At 28.4% G+C, this 19,762-nt stretch overlaps 3 protein-coding genes across 3 annotated transcripts; all 3 read left to right on the top strand.

Annotated features, from left to right (window-relative positions):
• The first annotated feature begins 4,820 nt into the window (after window positions 1–4,820).
• Window positions 4,821–11,488, top strand: LOC128954303 (ATP-binding cassette sub-family C member 3-like). The gene is made up of 12 exons (XM_054299881.1): window positions 4,821–5,359; window positions 5,702–5,835; window positions 5,948–6,079; window positions 6,659–6,846; window positions 6,911–7,195; window positions 7,420–7,861; window positions 7,936–8,126; window positions 9,011–9,456; window positions 9,578–9,692; window positions 9,776–9,810; window positions 9,867–10,413; window positions 10,856–11,488. The coding sequence occupies exons 1-12, from the start codon at window positions 4,821–4,823 to the stop codon at window positions 11,486–11,488; spliced, it is 3,687 nt and encodes a 1,228-aa protein (XP_054155856.1).
• Window positions 11,489–12,780: 1,292 nt separating this feature from the next.
• On the top strand, window positions 12,781–13,618 carry LOC128954302 (ATP-binding cassette sub-family C member 3-like). The gene is made up of 2 exons (XM_054299880.1): window positions 12,781–13,353; window positions 13,607–13,618. Exons 1-2 carry the CDS (start codon window positions 12,781–12,783, stop codon window positions 13,616–13,618), a joined length of 585 nt encoding a protein of 194 aa, XP_054155855.1.
• Window positions 13,619–13,655: 37 nt separating this feature from the next.
• Window positions 13,656–19,017, top strand: LOC128954301 (multidrug resistance-associated protein 1-like). Its single transcript, XM_054299879.1, has 11 exons — window positions 13,656–13,740; window positions 13,836–13,967; window positions 14,064–14,305; window positions 14,367–14,651; window positions 14,870–15,500; window positions 15,585–15,812; window positions 16,481–16,892; window positions 17,062–17,176; window positions 17,463–17,497; window positions 17,578–18,124; window positions 18,385–19,017. Exons 1-11 carry the CDS (start codon window positions 13,713–13,715, stop codon window positions 19,015–19,017), a joined length of 3,288 nt encoding a protein of 1,095 aa, XP_054155854.1. The 5' UTR covers window positions 13,656–13,712.
• Window positions 19,018–19,762: the final 745 nt, after the last annotated feature.

The following is a 19,762-nucleotide window of genomic DNA, read 5'->3' as shown; positions in this document are numbered from 1 at the left end:
ACAATAATTTTTAGATTTACGTATCATTCAAACGTATTGAACAGTTTCTCAATAGTGATGAACACTTGAATTATATTGAAAACAATATATCAAACAATAAGTGTATTATTAATGTTGAAAATGTATCGTTTAATTGGGAATCCGATACTAATAGTAGTAACAGTAGTGGTAGTAGTAGTGATAATACTAATAATAATCAACCGATTTTACATAATATTAATCTCAAAGTAACTGATGGCCAGTTTGTGGCAATAGTAGGCAGTGTCGGGTCCGGTAAGAGTTCACTGATGTCGGCCCTGTTTGGCGATATGGATATAATAAGTGACGGTAAGGGTAGAGTCAACATCAGGTCGGGTATTAGTGTAGCTTATGTATCACAACAGGCCTGGATATTGAACTGTACGGTCAAAGAGAATATATTGTTCGGTAAACCCATGAATCGGGAACTGTATGACCGGGTGCTCGACACGTGTGCACTCAGACAGGACTTACTACAGCTGTCCGACGGCGACGAGACAGAGATCGGCGAAAAAGGTGTTAATCTGAGTGGCGGTCAAAAGCAAAGAGTCAGTTTAGCCCGAGCTGTCTATTCCGGTGCCGATCTATACCTACTCGACGATCCATTGTCTGCCGGTATTTAGTTATAATATATTAATAATATCTATTTATATTATTAATATTAAAAAATATTTTTTTAAATTTAGTGGACAGTCATGTGGGCAAATATATTGTCAGTAAAGTACTCGACTCGAGAACCGGTATTCTCCGAAATAAAACCCGTTTATTAATAACAAATCAATTGTTTGTATTACCCGATGTCGACCTAATTGTTGTCATAAAAGACGGCATAATTACAAGTGTCGGTACTTATGATAATCTATTGGAAAATGATTTACATTTTTTCGATTTAATTCAACAATATTTAGCTGATAGTAATAACGATAAAAATTCAGATAATATTAATAATAACATTATTGATAATATTTGTATTGATTATTATGATGATGATTATGAAATTAATACAATAATTGATTGTAAAGTTATTGATAATAAAATTAATAATTATTATAATAGCAATTCAATAGATACTATTGTAAAACCAAATGACTTAATAGCAAAAACATTGACTGATATGGAAACGGTAGAAATTGGCCAGGTTAAATTTAGTGTATGTATACCATAATAATTTATCTAATGTTTTACTGTATAAATATATATACAACATTATTATTATTATTATTATTATTATTATAAACATAAAAACTGTATATATACTGTACATATATTTACATATAGATAATTAAATTAAATATATTTTTTAATTTATTTATATATATACAGTATATACGGTATATATACAGTACAATATATATTAATATATATAAAGCACAGACTAAATACAAAAATGTATTTAATATAATTTTATTTATTTTTAAATAAAAGTTTAACAGCAAAAACAAAGTTATATACAATTTTATATATTATTATATAATAAAATTATATATATATATAATTCTTACTTTTGTTTTATATATATTGCAGATATATATGAAATATGCCAAACAGTTAGGTCTGTACTGTTCACTGGGTATCATATCGACAAAAATTGCATACAATAGCCTACTATTTGGTTCATCGTTTTGGTTATCAATATTTAGCAACAATATTGATATCAACACCAGTAGTAGTCAACAATCATCGGCTAATACTACTACTACTACTACTACTACTACTACTACTACTACTACTACTACTACTACTAGCGTCTACTACTACTATTTAGCTATTTTTAGTGCATTTATCGGCTGTATAATTGTTACAACATTGGCCAGCCGTTTGTTTCTCGTATATGGTATCTGTCGGGCCTCCAAACGTCTACACCGGCAACTGTTGTCGAGTGTAATGCATTCATCGATGAATTACTTCGATAGGACACCAATCGGCCGACTGATGAACCGATTTGGTAACGATACCGATGTATTGGATCGATCACTACTTTCTAATATCAAGTATTTAATCAATTGATTTATTTATTTATCTTAATCATAAATAATCTAATAAAAAAAATAATTTTGAAATAATATTAAATTATAATAATATTTTTTATGCCAATGAATTCATATTATTATTATTAATATATTTTTAAACAATCAAAATAGTTTAACAACCGATTCATTCATACAATTGATTGGTACAATAATAACTATATCTATAAAGACACCATTGTTTTTGGCACCACTGGCACTGGTAGCTGTTATTTACTATATAATTCAGGTATAGGATATTATTTAAGTATAAATAACTTATTTATAATTTTTTTCGTTTTGTTAATTATTTAGTTTATTTTCATTAAAACTTCACGACAATTAAAACGGTAAGCAATAAAATAATATAAATTATAAAGGATTACTATTAAAAAAAATAAAATAAAAATTATAGTTTTGAGTCGACCACCCGATCGCCAATTTACTCACATTTTGGTCAAACACTGGCCGGTGTGTCCAGCATTAGGGCCTACGGCTGTACCGATCGGTTTGTAAGGGAATCCGATAGACGAGTGGACATCAATCAGATGTGTCTCTATCCTAATGTTGTGGCCAACAGTTGGCTACAGATTTGGTTGACATCACTCAGCAATTGTTTGATATTTTTTGCCGCACTGTTTGCCGTACTGGGGAAAGGCAGTCTAACCGGCGGCGATTTAGGACTATCCCTATCCTATGCAATGTCGTTGACCCTAATGTTAAACCAGTTTATCAAATCGTTTTCACAGTTGGAAAACAATATGGTTTCAGTCGAACGTATTGACGAATACTGTCGATTGGAAAGTGAATCCGATTGGCATCGATGTGATGATGACTACCCGTTAGCCGATAACTGGCCCGACAGGGGATCCGTTAGGTTTGAGAGTTATGCCACCAGATATGGGGTTGGATTGGATTTAGTACTCAATGATATTGATGTGGATATTAAACCGGGCGAAAAGGTATTACTGTATTATTATATTTAGTTATTATATTATATATTTCCTAAAATACTTTAAATTAAAGTTTAATTAATTATATATAATAATTTTTATTATACACATATTTATTATATAATAGAGATATTTATTATATAATAGAGATAAAAATCAAACCCCAATATCTCTATGGTTTATTATATTCAACAAAAAAAATATTGGGTTTATCTCAATTAATTATTTGTTTTATAGATTTAACTTTTAATGGTTACTTTAATTTTATTTTTTTTTAATATTATGCCTTTTATTAGTTCATTAAATTAATATAAAAAATAATACAATAAACATAAAATAAAATCTTATTAATAATTACACGAACAGTAAATTTATAGCTAAAGTTAGAATAATTATATAAATATTGATTTTAAAATTTAGAAAATAAATCATAATATTAAATATTTTTCTATTTTTTGTACAATAGATAGGTATTGTTGGCCGAACCGGTGCTGGAAAGTCATCGCTAACTTTGGCACTGTTTAGGCTCATTGAACCAGCAATGGGTCGGATAGTCATCGATGGTATAGATATCGGACGGTTAGGTCTACACGAGTTGCGCTCTCGGCTAACTATAATACCTCAAGAACCCATACTATTTTCGGGTACAATTCGCTTCAATTTGGATCCGTTTGGCCAGTTTTCCGACGATCACTTGTGGACAGTATTAGATAAATCACATCTCAAAAAATTTGTTGCCGCCAGTGATCGGGGACTCGACTGGACGGTCGCCGAATCGGGCGATAACCTCAGTGTTGGTCAACGACATCTCATATGTCTAGCACGGGCTCTGTTATGTAATACTCGTGTCCTTATCCTCGATGAGGCCACGGCTGCCGTCGACGTCGAAACCGATGCACTCATACAGCAAACCATACGTCAAGAGTTTAGATCGTCGACTGTCCTAACGATTGCCCACCGAATCAATACAATTATGGATTCCGATCGGGTGTTAGTCCTCGACAGCGGACGGGTAGCCGAGTTTGCCGAACCCGATAGTTTGCTGGGAAACAAATTGTCAATTTTTTATACACTGGCCAGTGATGCCGGTATTGTTTGATTTAGTAGTATTAATACTTAATTATAAATTAATTTCTTAATAATTAATACAAGTTTTATAAATATTTTTTTATATTTCAATTTTTATAGAAAGTAGTGTACATTTTATTAATTATAATATATATATATTAATTTTATATTAATAATTAATTATTATAATGTATAGTATCATTGTCAATTATAATTCAATGTCATTAAATAACATTTATAGCAAAATATGCTGTTTCATTGAATTTAAATTTAATAATAATAATAATAATAATAATAATAATAATAATATTTCTAATCGAAAATTATAGCAAACAAATATCAGGATTATTGAAATTTAGTAAAAAATAAAATAATAATATTTATTTAACAGTTATTTTTGATTAAAATTTTTAACATTTAGTACATTTCTTACATTACAAAAACAAAATGTTTGAAAATATATGTTATGATAAACTATTGGTAAGTATTTAAATAACTAATAATACCTATTAAAAAAATAAAATTAATAATTTAATAAAAATTTCAATAGGATAAAAAAATTGTATGGTTTACTACCAGTCCATCATTGAGCTCATGTATGCTGAATACATGGTTTGTATGGATTCCATGTATATTCTTGTGGTTATACATACCAAACCTGCTATACAAATACATCATTGGCCGCACTGGTGTTTATAAAAATGTTATAAAATGGAACTTATATAACACTAGTAGACTGTTTGTGGCCATTGCCAGCACCGGTATCCTAATAGCTATGCTTACATTGAGTTTGTGCCGCAAATATCAATGGTCGGACAGTCCCAGTACGGCATATATTATAGCCGTTGCCATACAAACAATCACAAGACTAGCGCTTTGTTTTGTGTTTTTCGTTCACCGATTGTCCGGTATTACGACCAGTGGTTGGATTTGGTTATACCTATTACTGGACACTATTTTAAGGGGTCTATCAGTGGCTACATATGCTACACAAGATATGTTACAAAACTATGAATTCATACTCTATTGTATAAACTTTGCGCTAACTGTTTGTCTATTAATCTACTGTACATTTGCCGATCAATTACCACCAGAAAATAGTAACAATTATACCAACACTGACTCCGACTTATTGACTAAACATACTGTTTGTCCCAAATCGGGCGCATCCTATGCATCGCGCATAACCTATCAGTGGGTAAATCGGCTACTAATAAAAGGTTGGCTAAACAAGTCACTAGTATTTGACGATCTATGGGCACTGCGCCGGGAGGACAGTACTGACTATAACTATAGACGCTTTTTAAAACAATGGTCACCATTATTATCATCATCATCATCGCCTAAACAAAATACTAATGCTAATCATAATTATAAAAATTATAATATAGATAATAAAATATGCAAACATAAAATTCATCATGTTAATTCTAGAAATTTGTTTGCCATTATAGCTAAACTATATTTACCAAAAATTATTTGGTCACTATTGTTTTGTATACTATCATACTGTTTGCAAATGGTATCGCCAATTATTCTAAAGTATGTCCATGTTCATTTAATTTTATTTCTATTATATTTTATTTATATATTTATTAAAAATTAATAATATTTAATAATTAATACATTCATTTTTAAAAAAATTATTTTTACAAGTTTAATGATACAGTTTATTGAAGATCCCGGTGCTCCCCAATGGCACGGCTATGTCTATACTATACTATTGTTGGCCATCAATGTTATCGCTGCCATTGTTCAGGCAATGTTTAGCGAGTATATCGGTGTCATATGTAATTAATGATTTACAATATATATATATATATATATATATATATATTATTAAGTATTAGTTTTTTAGAAAAATTTAATATTTATTTATTTTATTTATAATTATATTTAAAGGTTTACGTATTAAATCGTGTCTAACATCAGCCGTCTATCGCAAGTCACTAGTGCTGAGCAATAGTGCCAAACGGCGCACACCTACCGGTGAAATAGTCAACATTATGGCCATTGATTGCCAACGAATTAGCGGTTAGTTTATTGATTGATTGTTTTATTTTAATATTATAGCATATATGGTGTTGTCATTGAATTTTAATTTAATTATTAATATTAATAATAATACTGTATTCTCTATCTATTCTTCTATATTCTAATCTTTATCTCTATCTCTATCTCTATCTCTATCTCTATCTCTATCTCTATCTCTATCTCTATCTCTATCTCTATCTCTATCTCTATCTCTATCTCTATCTCTATCTCTATCTCTATCTCTATCTCTATCTCTATCTCTATCTCTATCTCTATCTCTATCTCTATCTCTATCTCTATCTCTATCTCTATCTCTATCTCTATCTCTATCTCTATCTCTATCTCTATCTCTATCTCTATCTCTATCTCTATCTCTATCTCTATCTCTATCTCTATCTCTATCTCTATCTCTATCTCTATCTCTATCTCTATCTCTATCTCTATCTCTATCTCTATCTCTATCTCTATCTCTATCTCACTATTATAGTAATTAAATAATATAAATATATATATATATATACGCAGATCAAGCCGTCAATATGATTACAATAATATCAAATCCTATTCAACTGGTAATAGCTGTCTATCTGTTATACCTACAGTTAGGTGTAGCCGTATTTGCCGGCCTATCCTATATGTTGATAACGCTAATCATCAATGTTTCAATCGGTTTATATACTGTACTATTGACTAAACAATTGATGTCAATCAAAGACAAACGTCAAAACTTGATGAACCAAATTCTCAACGGAATTAAAGTTTTAAAAGTATTTCCATATTTTTATTTATATTATTTTTTTTGATTAACTGTTTTTTTTAATTGACTTCCAGTTGTATGCCTGGGAGGAGCCGTTTATGGGTTTAGTTGAAAAAATTAGGACAAAAGAGTTGAACAAATTTATTACGTTTGGCCTATCGATTACCGTTTATGTTGTATTAAGCCTTACCTGTCCAGTAATCGTCCAATTGATTACCTATTGTACGTATGTGGCCATCAATAAGGGTGACCAACTCAACCAATTGAATGCATCCAAAATATTTGTATCGCAATCATTGTTTAATATGATCAGACAAATAATGTTTTCATTGCCACAATCGTTTAATGCAATTACCTTGGTAACTAATAATATAGTAGAAATTATTATTTATAAAATTAATATTAACAATAATTTTAGATTTACGTATCATTCAAACGTATTGAACAGTTTCTCAATAGTGATGAACACTTGGATTATATTGAAAACAATATATCAAACAATAATTGTATTATTAATGTTGAAAATGCATCGTTTAATTGGGAATCCGATACTAATAAAAGTAGTAGTAGTGATAATACTAATAATAATCAACCGATTTTACATAATATTAATTTAAAAGTTATTGACGGCCAGTTTGTGGCAATAGTAGGCAGTGTCGGGTCCGGTAAGAGTTCAATGATGTCGGCACTGTTTGGCGATATGGATCTGATAAGTCACGGTAAAGGTAGAGTCAATATAAGGTCGGGTATTAGTGTAGCTTATGTACCACAACAGGCCTGGATATTGAACAGTACGGTCAAAGAGAATATATTGTTTGGTAAACCCATGAATCGGGAACTGTATGACCGGGTGCTCGACACGTGTGCACTTAGACAGGACTTACTACAGCTGTCCGACGGCGACGAGACAGAGATCGGCGAAAAGGGAGTGAATCTGAGTGGCGGTCAAAAACAAAGAATAAGTTTAGCCCGAGCTGTCTATTCCGGTGCCGATCTATACCTACTCGACGATCCATTGTCTGCAGGTATTTAGTTATTATATAATAATAATAATATCTATTTATAATGATTTTATTAAAAAATATTTTTTTTAATTTAGTGGACAGTCATGTGGGCAAACATATTGTCAATAAAGTACTCGATTCGAGAACTGGTATTCTCAACAATAAAACCCGTTTATTAGTAACAAATCAATTGTTTGTATTACCCGATGTCGACCTAATTGTTGTCATAAAAGACGGCATAATTACAAGTGTCGGTACTTATGATAATCTACTGGAAAATGATTTATATTTTTTCGATTTAATTCAACAATATTTAGCTGAAAGTAGTAGTAGTAGTAGTAATGAAAATTCATATAATATTAATAATAACATTATTGATAATATTTGTATAGATAAATATTATGATGATAATGATGATGAAATTAATACAATAATTGATAATAATGTTATAAATAATAATCATATTATTAATAACAATAATTCAATTGATACTATTGTAAAACCTAATAACAACCTAATAGGAAATACATTGACTGATATGGAAACGGTAGAAATTGGCCAGGTCAAATTTAGTGTATGCACAATTATTATTATTATTATTATTATTATTATTATTATTATTATTATTATTATTATTATTATTATTATTATTATTATTATTATTATTATTATTATTATTATTATTATTATTATTATTATTATTATTATTATTATTATTATTATTATTATTATTATTATTATTATTATTATTATTATTATTATTATTATTATTATTATTATTATTATTATTATTATTATTATTATTATTATTATTATTATTATTATTATTATTATTATTATTATTATTATTATTATTATTATTATTATTATTATTATTATTATAATAATAATAATACATATAAAAACTGTATATTTACTATATATATATATATATATATATTATATATACTTTCCATATTAATTTATATATAGTACAGTATATACGTTATAAATACAAATTGTATTATACAATATATAAATGTGAAGTTAGAGTAAATACATGCATACAAAATGTATTTAATATAATTTTATTTATTTATAAGATAAAAGATACAATAATAGTATTATTATAAGTTATATACAATTATATATATATATGTAATTTTTATTTTGTTTATATATATATTGCAGATATATATGAAATATGCCAAACAGTTAGGTCCGTACTGTTCAATGGGTTTCCTATTGTCAATAATCACATACAATGCCCTACTGTTTGGTTCATCGTTTTGGTTATCAATATTTAGCAACAATATTAACATCAACACCAGTAGCCAAAAATTATCGGCTTATACTACTACTACTACTACTACTACTACTACTACTACTAACGACGACTACTATTATTTGGCCATTTTTAGTGCATTTATCGGCAGTATAATTGTTACAACATTGGCCAGCCGTTTGTTTATTGTCTACGGTATACGTCGGGCCTCCACTCGTCTACACCGGCAACTGTTGTCGAGTGTAATGCATTCACCGATGAATTACTTCGATAGGACACCAATCGGCCGACTGATGAACCGATTTGGTAACGACACCGATGTATTGGATCGATCGCTTCTCTATACTATCAAGTAATTAATAAATTGATTGATTTATTTAATAATTATTTAATAACTGAATATTAAATAATAGTATTATTTTTTATGCTAATGAATTCATATTATTATTAAAATTTTCAAACAATCAAAAAAGTTTAACTACCGATGCATTCATGCAATTGATTGGTATAATTATAACGATATCTATAAAGACACCATTGTTTTTGGCACCACTGGCACTGGTAGCTGTTATTTACTATATAATACAAGTTAGTTGTTATATTGTATAATATAAATATAATTTTATATAAACTTTATTTATTTAATTAATTTCGTTTTGTTAATTATTTAGTTTATTTTCATTAAAACTTCACGACAATTAAAACGGTAAACAATAGAATAATATAATAAAAGATAATAATATAGAAAAAATAAAATTATAGATTAGAGTCGACCACCCGATCGCCAATTTACTCACATTTTGGTCAAACACTGGCCGGTGTGTCCAGCATTAGGGCCTACGGCTGTACCGATCGGTTTGTAAGGGAATCCGATAGACGAGTGGACATCAATCAGATGTGTCTCTATCCTAATGTTGTAGCAAACAGTTGGCTACAGATTTGGTTGACATCACTCAGCAATTGTTTGCTATTTTTTGCCGCACTGTTTGCCGTACTGGGGAAAGGCAGTCTAACCGGCAGCGATATAGGACTATCCCTATCCTATGCAATGTCGTTAACATTAATGTTAGATTATTTTATCAAATCGTTTTCACAGTTGGAAAACAATATGGTTTCAGTCGAACGTATTGACGAATACTGTCGATTGGAAAGTGAATCCGATTGGCATCGATGTGATGATGACTACCCGTTAGCCGATAACTGGCCCGATAGGGGATCCGTTAGGTTTGAGAGTTATGGCACCAGATATAGGATTGGATTGGATTTGGTACTCAATGATATTGATGTGGATATTAAACCGGGCGAAAAGGTATTATTATTATTATATTTAGTTATTATATTATATATTTCCTAAAATACTTTAAATTAAAGTTTAATTAATTATATATAATAATTTTTATTTTATAATAAAATTAGGATTTTTAATATGATTTATCTATAGATTATAAATATATATAAAAATTTTAAAAAAAAGTTTTAAAAAACAAAGCCCAATATATAAGTTTTATTAATAAGTTATTATATTTATTATATTAGTTTTAATGGTTCCTTTATTTTTTTTTATTTTTTTTATTATGCCTTTTATCAGTTCATTAAATTAATACAAAAAAAACATAAAATCTTACACATTTCTATAAAATACACAAAAAGTAAATTTAAAGCTAAAGTTATATTAAAATTATATAAATATTGATTTTAAAATTTAGAAAATAAATCAAAATATTAAATATTTTTCTATTTTTATACAATAGATAGGAATTGTTGGCCGAACCGGTGCTGGAAAGTCATCGCTAACTTTGGCACTGTTTAGGCTTATTGAGCCAGCAATGGGTCGGATAGTTATCGATGGCATAGATATCGGACGGTTAGGTCTACACGAGTTGCGCTCTCGGCTAACAATTATACCTCAAGAACCCATACTATTTTCGGGTACAATTCGCTCTAATTTGGATCCGTTTGGCCAGTTTTCCGACGATCACTTGTGGACAGTGTTAGATCAGTCGCATCTCAAAGAGTTTGTTGCCGCCAGTGATCGGGGACTCGACTGGTCGGTCGCCGAATCGGGCGATAACATGAGTGTTGGTCAACGACAGCTCATATGTCTGGCACGGGCTCTGTTACGTAACACTCGTGTTCTTATCCTCGATGAGGCCACGGCTGCCGTCGACGTCGAAACCGATGCACTCATACAGCAAACCATACGTCAAGAGTTTAGGTCGTCGACTGTCCTAACGATTGCCCACCGAATCAATACAATTATGGATTCCGATCGGGTGTTAGTCCTCGACAACGGACGGGTAGCCGAGTTTGCCGAACCCAACAGTTTGCTGGCAAACAAATTGTCAATTTTTTATACACTGGCCAGTGATGCCGGTATTGTTTGATTTAGTAATACAAGTTATATAAAAAAAAATATGTTTTATATTTAAATGTAATTATTTATTTAATAAATTTATTAATTTTTAATATATAAGATTATTTGTAATAATCTAAGTTTTATATAAATATTTTTTGTTTTCTCTGTTTTATATATAGTAAGTATATTATATTAATTTTAATAAACTATCTATATATTATACTGTATATATATATATATATATATATAAATTATATATATATTATTTTATATTTATAATATTTTTGTTATAGTGATTCATTGTCCTTAAATATAGTTTACATGAAAAATATGCTGTATCATTGAATTTAAATATTATTATTATTATTAATATTTCCAATAAAAAATTATATCCATATCAATAATGGTAAATAAAAAATTATCATTTTCATATTACAAGTTATTGTTATTGAATATAATTTTTATATTAAAAAAAAATTACATATCAAATATAATAAATATTTTCAAATTTTCACTTTTAGTATTTATTATGAAAAATTTGATAAATTATTTGACAACAACTACAACAACTATTACTAATAAAAAAAATTTTTTTATTAATAATTTTTATTATTTAGAAAAATATTTATATAAAAATAATAATGAAAATAATTATAAAAATTATATGATTAATAATTATAATAATTTATACAGTATATATAAATATAAATATGTATATAAAAATCATAGTTAATTCAATTTATTGCTAACTAATTCATATTAATTTTGTTTATCAATTAAATGCTTTTTCATTAAAATAATATTCAAATTTCAATAATAAAAAAATTAGATGTTATAAGTAAATTGTATTTTCAATAAATTTAATATACTAGTATATATTTAACAAACATATATATATATATATATATATATATATATATATATATATTGTTTTTTTTTGTTAACAAAATTTGTTATATATCTATTTTAATCATATGCAAAAAAATAGTAATGTTTGAAAATATATGTAATGATAAACTATTTGTAAGTATTAAAAAATGATAATAATAATAATAAAATAGTTAAAGTTAAATATATTTTATTTTTAAAAAATAGGATAAACAATTTGTATGGTTTACTAATAGACCATCACTGAGCTCATGTATGCTCAACACATGGTTCGTATGGATACCCTGTCTGTTCATGTGGTTATACATACCGAACCTGTTATACAAATACATTAGTTCACGCATTGGTGTTAATAAAAATTTTATCAAATGGAACTTATATAACACTAGTAGACTGTTTGTGGCCATTGCCAGCACAGGTATCCTAATAGCAATGTTAGCATTGAGTTTGTGTCGCAAATATCAATGGTCGGACAGTCCCAGTATGGCATACATTATAGCCGTTGCCATACAAACAATCACAAGACTAGCGCTTTGTTTTGTGTTTTTCGTTCACCGATTGTCCGGTATTACAACCAGTGGTTGGATTTGGTTATACCTATTATTGGACACTATTTTAATTGGTCTATCATTGGCTACATATGCTACTCAAGATATGCTACAAAACTATGAATTTATACTCTATTGTATAAACTTTGCGCTAACTGTTTGTCTATTAATCTACTGTACATTTGCCGATCAATTGTCACCAAAAAATAGCAACAATACTACAGACACTGATCCTGACTTATGGATCAAACATACTGTTTGTCCCAAATCGGGCGCATCCTATGCATCGCGTATAACTTATCAGTGGGTAAATCGGCTACTATTGAAAGGTTGGCTAAACAAGTCGCTAGTATTTGATGATCTATGGGCACTGCGCCGGGAGGACAGTACTCTCTATAACTATAAACGCTTTTTGAAACAATGGTTACCATTATCATCATCATCATCAGCTAAACATGTAAACATTAATAATAATAATAATAATAATAGAAATTTGTTTGCTATTATTACTAAATTATATTTACCAAAAATTATTTGGTCACTATTGTTTTTTGTACTATCATATTGTTTGCAAATGGGATCACCAATTATTCTACAGTATGTCCATGTTTATATATTAATTTAATTTTTAAAAAATATCTTTTAAATACTAATTTTAAAAAATAGTATTTAATTATTAATATATTCAATTTGTTCAATTTTTTCCTAAGATTAATGATTAAGTTTATTGAAGATCCCGGTGCTCCCCAATGGCACGGCTATGTCTATACTATACTATTGTTGGCCATCAATGTTATCGCTGCCATTGTTCAGGCAATGTTTAGCGAGTATTTTAGTTCTACATGTAAAATAATAATTCAATAAAAAAAAATAATTAATAATAAACTTATTTTTAATTAATAAATTTTCTGGTTTTTTAAAAATTTTTATTTATAATAGGTTTACGTATTAAATCGTGTCTAACATCAGCCGTCTATCGCAAGTCACTAGTGCTGAGCAATAGTGCCAAACGGCGCACACCTACCGGTGAAATAGTCAACATTATGGCCATTGATTGCCAACGAATTAGCGGTTAATTAATTTTAATATATAAATATATATATATATATATATATCTCTTTCAAAGTAATTAAATATTTTAATTCATTTTTATATATATATATATAGATGAAGCCGTTAATGTGATTACATTACTATCCAATCCTATTCAACTGGTACTTGCTATCTATCTGTTATACCTACAGTTAGGTGTGGCCACATTTGCCGGCCTATCCTATATGTTTGTATCGCTTATCATAAATATTTTAGTCTCTTTATATACTGTACTATTGACTAAACAATTGATGTCAATCAAAGACAAACGTCAAAACTTGATGAACGAAATACTTAACGGAATTAAAGTTTTAAAAGTATTTCATTAATTTTATTTAATTATTATTTTGATTAATTGTTTTTTGAATTGACTTCCAGTTGTATGCCTGGGAGGAGGCGTTTATGGGTTTAGTTGAAAAAATTAGGACCAAAGAGTTGGACAAATTTTTTAGATTTGGTCAAACGTTTATAGTTTATGTTGTTATAAGTTATACCAGTCCAGCAATTGTCCAATTGATTACCTATTGTACGTATGTGGCCATCAATCAGGGTGACCAACTGCACCAAATAAATGCATCAAAAATATTTGTATCGCTGGCACTATTTAATTTGGTCAGGCAGATAATGTTTACATTGCCACAATCGCTTAATGCAATTACCTTGGTAACTATTAATATAATTTGAAAAATATTATTATTTTATTATTAACTGTATATATATTTTTTTATTATTTATAGTTATTACTGTATGAGATTATATGTTTAATTTTTTTTTAAAAATTAGTTATTAATTAGTCCAATTAGTTTTAATTATTTAAATATTTATGTCTATTTAATTTTAATTAAATTTTTTTATATAAATACAATTAATAATTATTTTAGATTTACGTATCATTCAAACGTATTGAAAGGTTTCTCAATAGTTATGAACACTTGGATTATATTGAAAACAATATATCAAACAATAATTGTTTGATTAATGTTGAAAATGCATCGTTTAATTGGGAATCAAATACTAATAGTAGTAACAGTAGTAGTAGTAGTAGTAGTAGTAGTAGTAGTGTTGATACAAATAAAAGTCAACCGATTTTACATAATATTAATCTCAAGATAATTGACGGCCAGTTTGTGGCAATAGTAGGCAGTGTCGGGTCCGGTAAAAGTTCACTGATGTCGGCCCTGTTTGGCGATATGGATCTGATTGGCAGTAATGGTAGAGTCAATGTTAGACCAGATATTAGTGTAGCCTATGTTCCACAACAGGCCTGGATATTGAACAATACAGTCAAAGAAAATATAGTGTTTGGTAAAACCATGGATAGGGAACTGTATGACCGGGTGCTCGACACATGTGCACTCAGGCATGACCTACAACAACTAGCCGACGGCGATCAGACAGTGATCGGCGAAAAGGGTGTTAATCTGAGTGGCGGTCAAAAACAAAGAATAAGTTTAGCCCGAGCTGTCTATTCCGGTGCCGATCTATACCTACTCGACGATCCACTGTCTGCCGGTATTTTATAATATACTTATAATAATAATTTTTTTTATTATGAGTCACTAAACAAACAAAATAAAATCTATTTTTTTAATGTAGTGGACAGTCATGTGGGCAAACATATTGCCAGTAAAGTACTTGACTCGAGAACCGGTATTCTCAACAATAAAACCCGTTTATTAGTAACAAATCAATTGTTTGTATTACCCGATGTCGACCTAATTGTTGTCATAAAAGACGGCATAATTACAAGTGTCGGTACTTATGATAATCTATTGGAAAATGATTGTTATTTTTCCGATTTGATTCAACAATATTTAGCTGAAAGTAGTAGTAGTACTGATGAAGCTATAGCTAATGATTATGATTATAATAACTCTACCGATAATAATGTTATTGTTAATAATAATAATAATAATAATAATAATAATAATAATAATAATAATAATAATAATAATAATAATAATAATAATAATAATAATAATAATAATAATAATAATTGTAATACAATTGATACTATTGTAAGACCCATTAACAACAACAACAATTCAAAAACATTGACTAATGAGGAAACGGTAGAAATTGGCCAGGTCAAATTTAGTGTATGTATACCATAATATTGTTATATCTAATGTTTCACTGAATAAATGTTTATATATATAGTATATTAATTATAATTTATATATTAATTATAATTTATATATTAAATATAACTAAATTAATTGTATTATCTCACATAGAATATATATAATTAGGATTTATAAAGTATATATATATATATATATTTATAAAAATTTATATAAAACTATTATACATTACTCTAATATTCAAATTACTTTTTTTCTTTGTAATAGTAATTGTAGAAAATATTATATAATATACTATAAATTCATATTATACTTAATAATTAAAATTAGTAATAAAAACAATTATTAATTATTTTTGTTTTGTTTGGTATATATCTTAGCTATATATGAAATATGCCAAACATTTAGGACCGTACTGTTCACTGGGTTTCCTATTGTCAATAATTGGATTCAATGGCCTACAGTTTGGTTCATCGTTTTGGTTATCAATATTTTGCAACAATATTGACATCAATACCAGTCATACACCATCGCCATCATCATCATCATCGGTTGGCACCGGCAGTATAACTACCGACAGCTACTATTATTTAGGCATTTTTAGTGCCTTTATTGTCGGCAATATTATTACAGTACTGGCCAGCCGTTTGTTTATGATCAACGGTATACGTCGGGCCTCCAAACGTCTATTCAGTCGACTGTTGTCGAGTGTAATGCATTCACCGATGAATTACTTCGATAGTCAGCCAATCGGCCGACTGATGAACCGATTTGGTAACGACACCGATGTATTGGATCGATCGCTAATGTTTTCTATCATGTATTTTAATTTAATTTAATTAAATTTAATTATTAATATATTATTAAATTTTATAGTTTTTAACTTATATACACTGTATATATATAAAAATAGAAATATCTAATAGTATATCTCTATACAAAAAATAATAATAATTTTTATTATTATTTTCAAACATTCAAAAAAATAGTCTAACAACAGATGTCTTATTACAATTGATTGGTACAATAGTAACGATATCTATAAAGACACCATTGTTTTTGGCACCACTGGCACTGGTAGCTGTTATTTACTATATAGTTCAGGTATAGGATATTAATTTTATTAGAGATTATTGTATATTTATATTAATATTAATTACTGAAATTACTGATACAACTAATAATGTAATATTTTTTTAAAAATTTATCAAAAAATTAACATGGGTAAAATTGAATAATGCAATTATTTTATTTTAATGTATATATATTTAACTATATAGTTGCATACAGTATATTAGTTATATCCATTAATTAATAATTATATTTATATATATACTTTATATACATTTTTATTAATAATAATATTAAAAATATATTTATATATTTGTAGTTTATTTACATTAAAACTTCACGACAACTAAAGCGGTATTATATTTACTAACAAACAAACAAAATATATTATAATTATTTATTTATTTATTCTTTTAATAAATAAAATATTATAGTTTAGAATCGACTACACGATCGCCAATATATTCACATTTCGGTCAAACACTGGCCGGTTTGTCCAGCATTAGGGCCTACAAGTGTATCGATCGGTTTGTACGGGAATCCGATAGACGAGTAGACATCAATCAGATGTGTCTCTATCCTAATGTTGTAGCAAACAGTTGGCTACAGATTTGGTTGACATCACTCAGCAATTGTTTGCTATTTTTTGCCGCACTGTTTGCCGTTTTGGGTAAAGGCCGGTTGACTGGCAGCGATATAGGACTATCCCTATCCTATGCAATGTCGTTGACACTAATGTTAGACTTGTTTATCAAATCGTTTGCACAGTTGGAAAACAATATGGTTTCAGTCGAACGTATTGACGAATACTGTCGATTGGAAAGTGAATCCGATTGGCATCGATGTGATGATGACTACCCGTTAGCCGATAACTGGCCCGATAGGGGATCAGTTAGGTTTGAGAGTTATGATACTAGATATGCGGTTGGATTGGATTTGGTACTCAAGGAGATTGATGTGGATATTAAACCGGGCGAAAAGGTATTATTATTATCATTATTATTAATATATTATTATTTAAATTATATATTATATAATCTATAGCAACCATTTAATAAAAAAAATATATAATAGTATATATAAAAAATTAAAGAAAAAATATATTATTACTGATAATAATTTTTAATTTAGATTTTTAAATAAAATAGACAATTATAATAATTATTTTTATAACTTAATTATTTTATAATAATTTTTATTAATAAAAAATTACTTATTAATTATTATTTTTTGGATAACAGATTGGTATTGTTGGCCGAACCGGTGCTGGAAAGTCATCGCTAACTTTAGCCCTGTTTAGGCTTATTGAGCCAGCAATGGGTCGGATAGTTATTGACGGTATAGATATAGGACGGTTAGGTCTACACGAGTTGCGCTCTCGGCTAACAATTATACCTCAAGAACCGATACTATTTTCGGCTACAATTCGCTTTAATTTGGATCCGTTTGGCCAGTTTTCCGACGATCACTTGTGGACAGTGTTAGATAAATCACATCTCAAAAAATTTGTTGCCGCAAGTGATCGGGGACTCGACTGGTCGGTCGCCGAATCGGGCGATAATATGAGTGTTGGTCAACGACAGCTCATATGTCTGGCACGGGCTCTGTTACGTAACACTCGTGTCCTTATCCTCGATGAGGCCACGGCTGCTGTTGACGTTGAAACCGATGCACTTATTCAGCAAACCATACGTCAAGAGTTTAGGTCGTCGACTGTCCTAACGATTGCCCACCGAATCAATACAATTATGGATTCCGATCGGGTGTTAGTCCTCGACAGCGGACGGGTAGCCGAGTTTGCCGAACCCGACATTTTGCTGGCAAACAAATTGTCAATTTTTTATATACTGGCCAGTGATGCCGGTATTGTTTGATTTAGTAGTAGTACTTAATTATAAATTAATTTCTTAATAATTAATACAAGTTATACAAAAATATTTTAATGTAATTATTTATTTAATTAATATATTAATTTTTCAATTATATGTAATAATACAAGTTTTATATATACTATATATTTTTTCTCATATAAGTTTTATATACAGTAATAAAAATTAGTATATTATATTAATTTTAATAAAATGTATATTTTATATAAAAAGTATATATATATATATTAATTTTATATTTTTTTGTTGTAGTGAATAGTAAATTATATTGTATTGATAATTCAATGTCATTATTTAAATGTCTAACAGTATAGCAAATATGCTGTTTCATTGAATTTAAATTTATTAATAATAATAATAATATTTTCAATGAAATATTATAGCAAATCAATTTCTGGATAATTGAAAATATTACTATTTATTTAACAGTTATTTTTTTTTTGAGTAAAATTACAAATAAAAAAATGTTTGAAAATATATGTTATGATAAACTATTGGTAAGCATTTAAATAACTAATAATAGATTATTTAAAAAAAAAAATAAAAGTAATAATTTAATAATAATTTATCAATATAATTTCAATAGGATAAACAAATTGTATGGTTTACAACAAGACCATCATTGAGCTCATGTATGCTGAATACATGGTTCGTATGGATTCCCTGTATATTCATGTGGTTATACATACCGAACCTGTTATACAAATATATCATTTCACGCATTGGTGTT

The sequence above is a fragment of the Oppia nitens genome, unplaced genomic scaffold (assembly GCF_028296485.1).
Source record: "Oppia nitens isolate AA-2021 unplaced genomic scaffold, nextdenovo-longstitch-racon4-pilon3 scaffold26_pilon_pilon_pilon, whole genome shotgun sequence".
Taxonomy (NCBI): domain Eukaryota; kingdom Metazoa; phylum Arthropoda; class Arachnida; order Sarcoptiformes; family Oppiidae; genus Oppia; species Oppia nitens.
Note: the sequence above shows the minus strand (reverse complement) of the source record. Positions and strands in the feature narration are given on the sequence as shown.

Excerpts from the sequence above, each read along its gene's own strand:
- LOC128954303 (XM_054299881.1), top strand. The coding sequence starts at position 4,821 with ATGCTTACATTGAGTTTGTGCCGCAAATATCAATGGTCGGACAGTCCC. Across the intron at positions 6,080-6,658 it reads TGATTGCCAACGAATTAGCG|CTGTCTATCTGTTATACCTA; the intron begins GTTAGTTTATTG and ends AACTGGTAATAG. Across the intron at positions 9,457-9,577 it reads TCGCTTCTCTATACTATCAA|TTTAACTACCGATGCATTCA; the intron begins GTAATTAATAAA and ends CAATCAAAAAAG.
- LOC128954302 (XM_054299880.1), top strand. The coding sequence starts at position 12,781 with ATGTTAGCATTGAGTTTGTGTCGCAAATATCAATGGTCGGACAGTCCC.
- LOC128954301 (XM_054299879.1), top strand. The coding sequence starts at position 13,713 with ATGTTTAGCGAGTATTTTAGTTCTACAT. Across the intron at positions 17,177-17,462 it reads TTATTTACTATATAGTTCAG|TTTATTTACATTAAAACTTC; the intron begins GTATAGGATATT and ends ATATATTTGTAG. Across the intron at positions 18,125-18,384 it reads ATATTAAACCGGGCGAAAAG|ATTGGTATTGTTGGCCGAAC; the intron begins GTATTATTATTA and ends TTTGGATAACAG.